At 41.2% G+C, this 14,390-nt stretch overlaps 2 protein-coding genes across 2 annotated transcripts; both read right to left on the bottom strand.

Moving 5' to 3' along the window:
- Positions 1-753: 753 nt before the first annotated feature.
- Positions 754-9,518, bottom strand: DEGS1 (delta 4-desaturase, sphingolipid 1). Its single transcript, XM_061185346.1, has 3 exons — positions 9,288-9,518; positions 3,836-4,578; positions 754-1,265 (listed from the first exon to the last, which is right to left on the bottom strand). The coding sequence occupies exons 1-3, from the start codon at positions 9,367-9,369 to the stop codon at positions 1,119-1,121; spliced, it is 972 nt and encodes a 323-aa protein (XP_061041329.1). The 5' UTR covers positions 9,370-9,518; the 3' UTR covers positions 754-1,118.
- Positions 9,519-11,046: 1,528 nt separating this feature from the next.
- On the bottom strand, positions 11,047-12,699 carry LOC133087742 (histone-binding protein RBBP7-like). The gene is given in 3 exon segments (XM_061185345.1): positions 11,047-11,375; positions 11,378-11,676; positions 11,679-12,699. Coding segments are annotated over 3 exon segments (1,269 nt in total). The 5' UTR covers positions 12,475-12,699; the 3' UTR covers positions 11,047-11,201.
- Between the last annotated feature and the right edge of the window lie 1,691 nt (positions 12,700-14,390).

Raw genomic sequence — 14,390 nt, 5'->3', positions numbered from 1 at the left:
AGTCCTTCTGAGGGTGAGCGCTGTACTCTTCACCACCAGCATGTGAAACTGCAATACAGCTGGGAATTATAAAAGTAAGAATTTTATAACATCTCGTATTCAGGATGACAGAGGGTTGGTGTTGTGTACAAATTGTAGACTATTTGATTGTTTGATACCACGGATTACTTTACAATAGTTCACCAGGGACATCCCTGGCGGTCCAGTGGTTAAGACTCTGAGCTCGCACCGCAGGGGGCACAGGGTTTGATCCCTGGTCAGGGGAAGATGCCACATGCTGTGCAGCCCGGCCAAAAAAAAAAAAAAGATAAAAAAATAGCTCACCATATTACACTAAATTTACCCAAATGACACGTTTCAGGTAACCAGGACTGCCAGCCTAACAGCCCTCGATACTGGCTACTTGACACCATCTACCATCAGACCCAACCAGCTTCCGCTGAAACGAAATGCCAAGAAACTCTTTATCAGTTAGTTGAGTTGCTTCTAATTTGAGAGTCCACGCATCTGAAAAGGAAGTTGAATGTTGGATGTGATTAAATTCAATAATGTCTTTACTTATGAATAGGCTGTGCAGGACTCAGCACTAATTTAGGTTCCATGTATTGATACAACAGAAAAAATTAAAAATGAGTCATTCGGCTTGCAGTGAAAGATATTTCCAGGCCTTTTTAAATTTTAAAGTAAGCTCACCCCCAGTACTCTGGTTATAGTGTAAAGACAGTAAAATTTAAAAAAATATGATAAACACTATTTACTGTGATCAACAGCTGTTTATTAGGTGTTTTAATAAAGTAAATCCTTATAGTGAAAACAACATACTAGAAATAGCTTTTGAAAAGCTTTTCTTATGATATGCTTACAAAGTGTCAGACCTAAGTGAAAACATCCACCACGGTGGTAATACAATGAACACGTTTCCTGTGAGTAAAGCTGAATGCTGCACAGATAGGCTGACTGTTTACAGCCAGATTAGCTTCTTGATACCATGAAGATCAGACTTTGAATTTGTAGGAGGGCAGCTTCTAAACATCGCTGGTCTTTTTAGTAATGCAAAAATTCCACTTCCTCAGCTATTCTGGAGTTTCAGAGAGGAATTCCTTTGGCCTTAATGACATTTACTCCAGAACCACGCTGCCTTTTTGATGCCTCTTCACCCTCGAATAGGGACTTATTGTATCATCCATCACAAAATCATACAGTACTTTTATCCAGGAATTGTAGTGGGGGAGGCTCTCATAGTACTCAGCTGCTATCTTCCTCACCTGGAAGGGAAAATACAGCAAGATGAGTGAGTGCTGAGTCCTATTACAGACGACAGATGAACGTCTGACACACACACTCAGGAGAAACCATGAGACTTTCTCCTGCCTCCCTCTCAAATAAATAAATAAATAAAAGCAGCAGCTTTGGGAATTCTAAACAAAAAGCAGCCTACATTTCAGCAGGAACATACACTTGATCCTCTAGAATTACTGATGTTCCACCAAGCTCTGAGGGACTACATATACTGGTTTACTTGTAAAAGTTGGCAGCTGGAATCTTTAACAACAAATACTTGCAATCCAATCAGCTTGCTGCTTTTTAAGTGTCGTACTGCATGGCCGCCACTGTAGGGTTTAAAGGCACCACTTGATCCCCTGCCATTAAGGAACCTACAAATACTGATCAATTATTGTGGCATGCCAGTTAGAAATTAATCACTTATCAAGTGTGCAGTTCAGCCATCTCAAGTTGAGAATGTCTTTTAAAAAAATGACTACTGCCAGTGTGATGAGCAAGCAAAGCTAGTTACTGCTGAGTAAGAAAAAATTCTGTGGCTTCAACAAAATGTGCAAAAACTACCCTAATAAATCCCAAAGGAAAACAGAAACACAGAATCCAAGATGTTGAAGAGAGACGGCACGAAAAACATAGAAAAAATTAAAGAACCTTGTTATTGTGATAAAAATATTCTAAAATTGATTACAGTGATGGCTGTACAACTCTGAACAATCTAAAAACCATTCAATTTTAAATGGATGAATTGTATCTACGAGTTACCTCTCAATAAAGCTGTTGAAAGAAACCTTGCTATACATACCTGTTAACTAACCACGTGACAGTTATATGCAACATAACTAGTGCAGCACAACAACTGTAGAACCAGATACTCCTTGGCATACACCACAGAAAAAGCAGCAAAAGGAAGACTTAGAGAACTCTGAGAAGGTTTGTTAGTTTAGCTAGACAGGAAAACTGGAATGGAGTGGGAACTCAATACTCACTGACGAACCATGGGCCTTAGGTCAAGCAATGTTTGAGCTGAACAGTTCAGGGACTGTTCAAGAAAATTACAAGTCAAAGTATGTGGCTTATATTGGAAAAAATTAATTATTTTGTTCCGAAGGTGACTGGCTTTCTCCTTAAACCATAACTTCTTAAAATATAAAAATGTACTGTCCTAGTCAGGGAAGAGGCAAGCAAAGGCGGGCGCACTCTTCAGGCCAAAATGACACAAAGTAGCTGCACTAGCGCCACATTACACCGGTTTCAAAGCTGTCTTCAGCCAGTTGTGTGGTGTTTCCCCCCCATTTTATTTTGAAAAATGTAAAACCGACAGAAAAGTTGAAAGAACAGAAAAACCAACACCCATATGCCCTTCACCTAGGTCCACCAATTGACACTACGTCACGGCCACTTTCTCTCTCTCCATATATAGTACACACCACATACTTTGCTCTTTCTTTGCTGAAAGAAAGTTGCAGACATTATATGAAAACTAACCCCGAATACTTCACCCCTAAATATTCTACACATATCTCCTAAGAACGAGGACATTCCCCGACAAAACCATAACACCATTACCACACCCAAGAAATTTAACACTGACACAGTATTATGTATTACACGGTCCAGATTCAAAATTTCCCCACTAACTCAATGTCCTTTCTAGATTTTTCTTTCCTCAATTGGCAATCCAATCAATAATCAAACGTTATACTTCGTTGTCATGTTGTATACGAGTCTGCAGACAGTCAACATTTAAAAACTGAAGAGGAAATCTATAAAATTTGGTTGGGTGGATATGATAGCATAAAATACCTGGCTATGGTTCCCTTATATCACAGCTAAAAAAATAAAAAATAAAAAATAAAAAAACCCTGATATTACACATCATACCACTTCCCCTTTTTAGAATTACGGAAACATTTTTTTGGTAATGGAATTGTAAAAGCTATCCATTCTGAGGATGGCAAGTCTAATAAGAGAACTCATCAGAAATACAACTGAAGTTTGGAGAGGATCATCCTTTTTTGGGAAGGGTGAAAGGATGAGTGTCAATGTGCTGTCTTTCATTTACTCCACAAACGACACACTGAAAGTCTATGTGACAGGAAACAGATGGTCCCTACCTGTGGCAAGTCTGTGGTACTGGAAACTGAAGTTCACTTATTTTGCAGAGCAATTATGTAGGACCTCTGTATTTCACAACAAACCAACACAAACCTTAGCTAAGTGTATTCAGTTTAACAGTGATAAAGGTTACGTGAACTTTTGCTCCCTTCACAGAGGGAATTCATTCTCTGTTTCTGAATTACTTTACATGTTAGCCAGTTTTACAGATCCCCCAACATTCTAAACGAGACGTGTTACCGCTAGGCTTAGGGATCCAGGACAGTGAACTCTTTGTAAAGTTAGGCTGCTGCCCAACTCAGGACCTGGACTCTTGCTGTTTTGATGAACAGCCTAGATGGACGAAATATACTAGATTCTATTTTAAATGAGCAAGTCAAGACTAATTTTGATCATATAACCATCAGAAATTAGAACATGTATCAAATCCTTTACTTACCAGGGGAAGGCTTTTTCCGGGAATGTTGGGGAAGTCATGGTGTTCATTATGGTAACCCACATTGAAGGTGAGTAAATTCAGAGGCCCATAGTATGAGTAAGTTTCATGTCCTTTTAAGAACATGTAATGTTCAGCTATAAAATGTCCAGAGATTGGGTGCAAACCCAGGCCGAGTAAGGATGCTGCCAACATGTAGACTAAAGATTTAATTCCCAAAACGTAGTAAATCACAACGTCAAAAGTGATCTGGATCACAGTATTGATAATTTCCAGATAAGAAATTGGTTTGGGGTTGATGAACAGAGGTCGAAAAGCATAAAAGAGAGGTTGAAGAATAACCCATATAAACTTTCTGAAAGTGGTACAGAAGAACCAGCCTTCAAAATCAGTTGGAATATCCACATCGATGCCATCACCTCCGAGGTATCGATGATGATCCATGTGATACCTCTTAAAGGAAACTGAATATGGAACACCAATAGGGAGATTAGCAAATATTCCAAACCAACGATTCCACATAGGTTTGCATTGGCCAAAGGCACTATTGTGGGAAACTTCATGAATAGCCAGAGTCATTGAATGATTAATGCAGCTGCCAAAGGCATATGCCCAAAATAGGACCCATTTCCAGTCCAAGTCCTTTACTAAGTAAAATGCAACAAACTGAGTCAGAACCATCAAAACTACAATCCATATCAAGTTGGAATCAGGTTTCATTAAGGATTTTATCTCTGGATACTTTGCTGTAAGGAAAAAACAAACAAAAAATCAGAGACTGAGAAAAGTGCACAATAGTTCTGCAATTATAATAAACTAACATCAATTAAATTAACACATCGATTAATTTTTTTTTCCAAGTCATTATATGCCCTCTATTAGAGACTTTATCAAATATTTGTCTACTACAGGGAAGGAGTGTATTCAACAGTAAAGTTACTAAATACTATGTCACAACAAATTGAGAATTTATGCAGAAAAAAATGAGCCTCAAAATCTAGACTCTCCACAATAACAGAAAGATAGTCACAAATGAGTAAAGATTTCATGTTACCTAGTTGCCTTTTCACTCCTAACAATTTTTTGTATATTAAATTTGTAAGTTTTACAAAGTGGTAATCATAATCTGGTAAACCTATGTGTCTGACAGATTACAGACTATTACAATATACTTTTATGTAATATATATACAATATACTATATATGCAATATACTTATATATAATATATACATATTATATACAATATATTATATACTTAGATTTCATAATTTCCTTTTTAATGACTAAATCACTTCTAGTTGCCAGTTGTAACTTCCAACCATTTTCCTATTTTTAGACATTTAGATATGTAAATTTTTGCCAATGTAGACTTTTTCTAGTCACCTGGAAATTAGGGTAATTTCCAAAGAACTCTATGGATTCACAACACCACCCCCCCTTCTTTCTTTCTGCGTTAGAACTGAACAATGCTAATTTGTGTTAATTATTTGTTGAATTCACATGCAAATATCCAAGTATTATGGAAAAGGCCAGTAATAAAAACCTCTGCATTTCAGGCAAGTGTCGCCTACAGGCAAATGCAGATTCTTCTCTGTATCCCGGCACTCCAGAGATGGAAGCCCAGATATAATGAACATCTTCTGTTTTGTGTGTTGTCAAGTATGTTTGACCCAGGACAGCAAAAGGAAGAAGGACCTTTTTCTTGGACAGGTCATTCCGAGTGTTCTTGAAAAGATTCAGAAGAAAGAAGAGCAGCTTCACCCTCTCTTCTCTAAATGTGAAGTGAAGAATTCAATAAAAGCTTAAAATGCAAGACAGGAAGTTATTTAAGTCTAGTTTTATATATAAGAAATAAGGGTAGTGTTAATTCGAGGTAATTATTCTTGTTTCTTTCCTTTCCCCTCTTCTGTCTCCACTCCCTAACCTCTCATCTTTGTTGGTATTAATTCATTTCATCAATGTTAACAATTTTGTAGGCAACAAGCCAAAAAAAACAATCCTTTTGAGGGTTACTTTTTGATTATTGATTACTCAATAGGTTTGAGTCTAAAACTAATTACCCTGGGATAAATGAAAAGCTCAAATAAGTCATTCATTAAAATATGGGCATTTTGAGCAGTCCTCCAAACATAGAATAACAAGTGTTTAGTTCATTGGTGGATAAGTAATAAATCTTTTGTATTAAAATGTGTTATTTCTGTTTAGAGCTCCAGCATTTTTATCTTATATAAAACTAGATTAAATTGACACGTCTGACAAAGGATAGAAGATAACACACACTTCATAGTTACTCTAAAATCATGAAACAAAGATGGCACATTTTTCTCAGACAAATCAACTTCCTCCAAGTAATTCTGTAACAAATTTTTGCAAAGCTGTAATAGTATATAAAAATCAATACTAGCACGCCAATATAATTAAACGGGGGGAAAGAACAGTCTTTTCAACAAATGGTGCTGGAACAACTGGTCTTCCATATGCAGAAGAATAAAACTGGACTTCTCTCTTACACCATACACAAAAATTACAAAAAGGAACTGAGTACTGATACATGCTACAACATGGGTGAACCTTGAAAACATTATGCAAAGTGAAAGAAGTCAGTCACAAAAGACCAAATATTTTATGACTTCATTCATAAGAAACGCCCAGAATAAGCAAATCTATAAAAACAGAAAGATTAGTGGTTGCCCAGGACCGGAAGATATGGAGACTGCTTATGAGTATAGGGTTTCTTTTTAGGGTGACAAAAACTTTCTAAAAATTAGATTGTAGTGATAGTTTAAAACTCTGTGAATACACTATAAAAACTCACTGAATTGTACACTTTAAATGGGTGAACTTTCAGGACTTCCCTGGCGGTCCAGTGGTTAAGACTCTGCGCTTCCAATGCAGGGGGCACGGGTTTGATCCCTAGTCGGGGAATTAAGATCCCACATGCCCTGTGGCATGGCCAAAAAAAAGGGGGGGGGGAACTTTATAGTTTGTGAATTATATCTTAGTAAGGCTGTTAAAAAAAAATGCTTTTTCCCTGTGGAAGTACAGCAGTAAAAGGAGCATTTCTTGTGATTATCTGACCCACTAATAATGGTCTAGTCCCTAGCCTTCATTAATTTCGTACATAAATTTTGTAAATTTAGCGTACAGATGGTGGTTGTTAAACAACGTATCCATGTTCTCTGGTGCCTCTCTCCCCCCCAAAACCTGATACATTTGAGAAATATCTCATCATTTAAGTATAATTTAAACAAGTCTCCAGATTTTTATCTTTCCTGAGGGTATTCCATCTCCACCCCTGAAATGGAACACTGAGCAGTATTTATTTACACCTGCAGGGAAAATGACGTTTTCATTGAGAAATATGTAGTCCTTTTACTTTCCAAGTGAAACGGTCCAGTGATGATAAGTTTGTGGAAAAAAGGTTCCGTGTTGAGATAAGCATGAACAAGCACCTTTTTACTTCCTTGATTTTCTGAATTTTAAATAGATAGCTAAGTTCCAGTATTCAGGAGTTGGTTTTTATAGCGTGGATACCAGATTATTCTTATGTATTGATCAGGCATAGATAAAATGTACCATATGCTATCTCCTATGTGTGATTTGCAAAATACACATTTTGATTAAAAATAAAAAGGAAAGCATCCAAGAACCAAACTCTCTTAAAAGGATACCCTTAATAGCAACTATAAACGTTCAAGCTCCCAACTTACTGATTCAATTTTAACAAATCCATTTCAAAGGGATCTACTCTTTTTTTTTTTTAAACAATTTATAAAGTTCTTTAACAGTGTAAAATAGTCCCTAGTGTCAGAAGGATATGGGTTTAAATCTAGATTCCTCCATTTACTAGATCTGTGACCACGTGCTACCAAACCCTGGTTCTGCTGTTTGCGGGACTCAAGAGACAAGTATTGGCTGGAAAGGAAAGGTTGCTTTATTCAGGAGGCAGGCAACCTGGAGAAGGTGAACTCCAGTCCAAGAGACAACTCTGAAGAGTCTGCTCGACAATGAAAGTTTTTAAAGGGTTAACTCCTTTCTTTTTGTGAAAACATGAAATTTCTAACTTACCCAACAAAAATCAGGGGCTTGCTTTTTCTTTTCACTGCACAAATGGATGCAGAGAAAAAAAAACTAGGGGAATACTGTGTATGAGAAAGAATTCCTCCTATTCAATTTACCACCCACTAGTTTCCAGATCTTTGAAACAATAGCAAAGAGGTTAAAAGCAATGCTTTGGAGGCAATCTAACCCAGATCAGAATCCCCCTCTAACATTTACTTATTCACTCTTACCTCATCTTTAAAACAGGGATAACACCTACCTAATTACTGGGAGGATTAAATTGTGTAATGTTTGTAAAGCACTCAACACAATGCCTAGCTTACCATTAACAGTACTCTGGGAGAGATGAGAGAATTCTCTATATAATATAGAAGCTGCAAATAGCTGAGCGCCTTACACCTCTAGAGAGTTGAATAAGGCCTAGCTAACCTGGTGTAAAGGCCCTAAACTAGCAGTCAGGGAACCAGAAAGCTAATCTTGGCAAGTCTTCCATACTTCAGCCTTTTCGTCCACAAAACTGGGATGGATGAAAAATATATATGAATCTGCCCTTCTTGCATGAGCCTCGTTGCGAGGATCAATGAGAACACCGTGAGCGCAGCAGGATCCGGACCCTGGAACGCTTACCCTTCCGGCCCGAGAAGCCCCTGGGATCAAACGGGTCGGGTACCACGAGTCCCCTCCCTGGCCCAAGGCAGCAGCCGCCGGCGGCAGGATGGCCTGCTGGCGCCGACCAACGTCAGCGCGCCCTGCGCGTGGGCCGCCAGATGCTCCAGGACCACGCCCTGCCTCGCACACGCTCGCAGCCTGGCTCTGCCGGGGCCGGCTACCGGGAGAGGGAGGAGGAGGGAGGAGGAGGGAGGAGGAAGGAGGAGGAGGGAGGAGGAGGGGGAGGAGGAAGAGGAGGGGGAGGGGAGGGGGAGGGGAGGGGGAGGGGAGGGGGAGGGGAGGGGAGGGGAGGGGAGGGGAGGGGAGGGGAGGGGAGGGGAGGGGGAGGGGGAGGACGGGGACGGGGAGGAAACGGTGCCGACCGGCGGCACGAGAATCTCCAAGCGAGAGGATCTACCCAAGGAAGGCCTAGTCGCGGGGACCCGGCTCTGAGCAAACCCTGGCCCCGACCGCACGCCCGCGCTTGGGGGCGCGCCTGCGCCTCCCCGCCGAAGGGCCGGGGCCGCACGGTGGGACGGGGGAGCGCGGGGATCCCTCCCTCCCTCCCGCTCCGGCCCAGCGCCTCCCCCGGCTTCTCCCGCTCGGCCAGGCGGCCGGGGCGGCGGGACGCGGCAAGGAGTCGACTCTTAACCGGCCTCGGGCACGCAAGGGCCGCGCGAGGAGGGCGCGTCCGGTGGCGGGAGGCCGCGCACGCACATAACGGGGCGCGGGCCCGGACCTCACCCAGGATCTCCTGGCGCCGACTGGCGTGGGGCTGGTCGGTGTAGACCCACTCGAAGTCTTCCCGCGAAACGCGGTTCCCCATGGCGGCGGCGGCTCGCGGGCCAGCGGCCGGCTCTCGCTCCTGGCCGGGATCCTCCGAGGCGGAGGCGGAGATGAAAGCGAAGGCGGCAGCTCCGCGACTGGAGTCAGCTGGCTGCTGCGGAGCCGGAGAGCAGACGCCGACCGGGGCGGAGCCTCGAGGCCCCGCCCCTCCGGCCCCAGCCACAGCCACCACCACCACCACCCCCGCCCCGGAGCGTGGCAGGCCGGGCGGAGGCCCACGCGGTGGGCGGGATTCCGCGGCTCACTGGCTGGGGGTTCTGAGATGCTGTGACTCGGTGACCGGCTGAGAGGCCGAGTTCATGCAAATCCCGGCTCCTTGCGGCCTGTCCTGCGCGGTGCCGGTGCCCGAGGCCGGAAAAAGGTGAAAAAGGAAAGAAAGGTCTCGAGTTAAATAAGACTGCTCTTTAGCGCCTCGGGGGAAGGCCGGAGCTCGATCACGAGGATCCTTGGTCATAAATAAATGGCGACTCGCCCAAATTTTGTTTCATTTTGAAAAGCAGCTTATTCACTGAGCCGTTTTTGGCTGCCTCCTGGAAATAATACCTCAGGAAAAAATGAGGAGCTTGTGGTGATTAAGAGCTAATTAAGAAAAAGGAAATCACTATTGTTGAGAGTGAAAATGATGAGGAATTTGTTGTTTTGCCTGAATTATTCTTGTGTGACCATTTCTCTTACAAGGTGATTGCTCAGCCTTACATCTGTCACAGAAGTCGTTTGAACCACCACCTCTTTCTGAAAGAGGGGATATTTTGTTTCAAAATTAATTACAACTTTTCCATTAAAAAAGAAACTAAGATTACAAAAAGGAAGATAACCAACAGGGTGTTCTTTTAATAAAAGAACACCACACACACACACACACACACACACACACACAAAACCACAACGAAATCTGATCAAACCCCTAGATCCAACTACGAATGTATAGAAAATAGAAAGAACAGAGGATGTTAAACTACACCATAGAGACAGAATCAGCAAGATCTTGACTGTGGGAAACTCTAGGACAACATCCTGGGTACTTTAATAAATAAAATGCAAGGGAAACAAAAGAGGGAAAACCTACAGATTAAAAGGGGCTTTAAAAACATCAATCAACTGCAACGTATTGATCTTATTTAGATTGTGATTCAAATTGTCAAAAGCTTTTAAAATTGACATGAGATCATTTAACTCAGATATCGATTAGATGTGTGATGATATTGAGAAATTATTGTTAATTTAAGTGTGATAATAGTGTTATATTATGGTTACAGTTGTTTTTGTTTTTGTTTTGTTTTGAAGTCCATATCTGTTAACGTTTCATACCAGGGGAAAAAAAAAAACCTCAGACAAACTAAAACAAACACATAATGGCACATGCAATTAACCTTACAGTGTCATGCTATGCCACACTAAAAAAAAAAATGAGGAAGGTCTTTATGTCTTTTTTTTTTTTTTTTTTAAACTTTATTTCTGCAAAGCCAATCAAGAAGTGTTGGAGGGGAAAAGTGTAAAAGTTATTCTTGCATATTTAGGAACAGCAAGCACTTAGTTTGAGAAAACAAGGACTTAAAATAGTTGAATCAAAGGCAGTACCCTGCTACTGTATTTTAAAACAATGGCTGATGATCTTTCTTAAGCAACATTCCCTAAAAGCTACAATATGATACAGTACGCAATAGCTCACCTGAAAGTGCTAGGATCAGAAGGTAAAGAACGCCATGTGCCACCCCACTTAGACTTCCTACTATACAATGCCATTTGGGCGCTTGATAAATCAAGCATTTGTGTAGCATTACATTCAATAGAAATGTTTCTTGTACTTTGGGTTTAAGATCCTTGCCCCTCCAGTTCCGATGTTGTGACATCTGACTCTTCATCATTGTAAATATTTTCAGCCATTTGCCATATCTGCATGATGTTATCCTCGGACACCGAGCAAATGACCCAAGGCTCAATGGGGTTCCAACTAAAATCTGATATCTTGGCGGTGTGTCCTCCATAATAATAAACAGGAGCTCTGGAGGCCCATCTTCTGCATCTTCTGCTGATTGTTCTTCTCCAATTTTGCTTAAATCCCACACGTTCAGGCGGCGATCAGTACCACTTGAAGCCAGAATAGTTTCGTTATGTGGAGACCAGTGGACCTGGAAAATTTCATCTTTATGAGATTCGAAGGTATGGAGTTTCAATTTTAAATTACGCAGATCCCATAAAGCTACAGTCTTATCCGCAGAGCCAGTTGCGAGAATGAACTCGCTGTAGGGATTGAACGACAGGCAATTGACCTCGGCGGTGTGCGCAGGTGGCTCGGCTTGGAGGTGGTGTTGGACCTGGTGTCCCACATCATAAGTTTCTGATCATCAGCAACAGATCCAAACAATGACTCATGCAGCAGGTGCCAGGCCACATCCTCTACAACAGCCGAGTGGCCAGTAAAAATCGCTTTAGCATCCACAATTTTGCCTTCCTTTGGTCCTGCATTAATAGCCCACAGACAGACAGTATGGTCGTCAGATGCACTTAAGAGATGTCCACTCAAATTAGAATTCCAAGAAAGACCATAGCCTTCCTTTTGGTGGCCTCTTAACCTAAGATCAGGATTACATTCTCCACTTGGGTCTGGTTTAGCAGGGTGCTTTGTATAGTCAAAAACCAGCACGTCAGAAGACGGCGTTTTTGTAGCAATGATGTGAGGATTCTGCGGCATGTAACGAGCACGGTTTACTTCTCCTTCGTGGTTAATTTTAATTTCACATTCAATTTTTCCTGTTACAGAACCAAAGCCACCAAATTCACCCTTCTCACTGTCACAGTGGGAAGCATCAAACTGTGCATCATCATTCGGAATATGGACTCGAGCAACCACGAGATGATTCTGCTCGTCAGATGTGTGAGTCCCCAGCACTAGCCAATGAAGGGCATAATCCTTTCCTTCTGGTTTAGTCACTTCAGGAAGCCACTGAACGGTAAGACTCGGCCACTGAAGAGCATGGGTCATAACCAGGTCATACAGAAACGGTGTATTCTTCTTCCAGATTTTATATTCTTCATTGATGACACGCTCCTCCACAGTATCTTCAAACATCTCTTGACTCGCCATCTTGCGTCGGCTGTTCGCCCCTCGCCGCCTCCTCGGACTCCCCTTGCTAGCCAAGAGCAGCCCAACCGCAGGCGCTCCTGCCTTTCCCAGACACGTCACACACTTCTAGCTCTCGAAGCCTGAGCTCCGTCTTACAGCCTGGGTGCTCCCCAGACGCTGCGTCCTTCTCTCTTGCCTCCTCCCCGCTTACGGGTACCGAGGTCTGAGGCGCTCTTCTCTCTCTCTCCAAACCGTCTTTATGTCTTAATACGAATTGATCTCCAAAACGTACTGTTAAATGCAAAACACTGGGTATGTGCTGGGGCGGGGAGTATATATAATACACAATACATATATAATATGTGTTTCCTTGGATATGGTTTTAAAAGACAATATAGGTTTAGAAAGACAACCAAGAAATGATTATTATTGTAAGAGAGTAAGTGGGAATCTAGGGGAAAGTGTTGGGAGGGAATGTTTTCACTTAATCCTTTTCACCTTTTACATTTGAATTGAATGTGGATTTTGACATTCTAAAGAAAAGGAAAAGAATTCGGCTACAGGATTTTTGTGGGGATTAACAAGTATTTTTATTACACATAGGCATGTTTCTTTAGTGTGGACTTTTAAAAGTTCTTAATGTATTATCTTTCATATCTTTTCCTTACTCCTGCCAGGTAGTTTATCTTGAAGCAATCATCCCAGTTATTCTAGAAAGGCACTATCCAGTCTGCTGTTAAAAGCTGTGGGTGAGGACTTCCCTGGTGGCGCAGTGGTTAAGAATCCGCCTGCCAATGCAGGGGACACGGGTTCGAGCCCTGGTCCGGGAAGATCCCACATGCCAAGGAGCAGCTAAGCCCGTGTGCCACAACTTCTGAAGCCCGCGCGCCTAGAGCCCGTGCTCTGCAACAAGAGAAGCCACCGCAATGAGAAGCCCATGCACCGCAACGAAGAGTAGCCCCCACTCACTGCAACTAGAGAAAGCCCGCGTGCAGCAATGAAGACCCAACACAACCAAAAGTAAATACATTAAAAAAAAAAAAAAGCTGTGGGTGAATACCAGTAGTTCCTGATGATATTGGGAAATATCAGACAATGTAGTTTTCAGAAGAGAGCAGTCATACTTTTGAAATCAAGCTGTTCTTCCATGTGGATTTTTCATTTTCCATTTTTAAAAATTTTTGAATGGGCAATTCATTTTTAAAAAATTGAGGTATAATTGATTTGCAATATTGTTAGTTTCAGGTATACAGCAAAATAATTCAGTTATATGTATAAATATATTTTCAGATTATTTTCCATTATAGATTATTACAAGATATTGAATATAGTTCCCTGTGTAAATTCTTGTTGCTTATCTATTTTATATATAGTCGTATCTGTTAATCCCATACTCCTAATTTATCCTCCCCCTCTCCTTCCCCTTTGGTAGCCATAAGTTTATTTTCTATGTCTATGAGTCTGTTTCTGTTTTATTAATAGATTCATTTGTATTATTTTTTAGATTCCACATATAAGTGATATCATATAATATTTGTCTTTCTCTTTCTGACTTCAGTTAGTATGATAATCTCTAGGTCCATCGATGTTGCAGCAAATGACAATATTTCATTCTTTTTTATGGCTGAGTAATATTCCATTGCATATATATACTACATCTTGTTTATCCATTTATCTGTTGATGGATACTTAGGTTGCTTCCATATCTTGGCTATTATAAACAGTGCTGCTGTGAACATTGGGGTACATGTATCTTTTTTGCCCTCAACTTCAAACATATTATTTATTTGCTTTTCTGTTTGTTTGAGTTCTAATGAACAAGAAACTTTGGGAAGGAAAAGCAAATAACATTCTTACCTGAGTAATCAGATCATAGTATTAATGGTTAATTAAATTATACTTAATACTTTTGGAGGTTACAAACCCTTAGAGAATAC

This window comes from Eubalaena glacialis, chromosome 3 (assembly GCF_028564815.1).
Source record: "Eubalaena glacialis isolate mEubGla1 chromosome 3, mEubGla1.1.hap2.+ XY, whole genome shotgun sequence".
NCBI classification, from domain to species: Eukaryota; Metazoa; Chordata; class Mammalia; order Artiodactyla; family Balaenidae; genus Eubalaena; species Eubalaena glacialis.
Note: the sequence above shows the minus strand (reverse complement) of the source record. Positions and strands in the feature narration are given on the sequence as shown.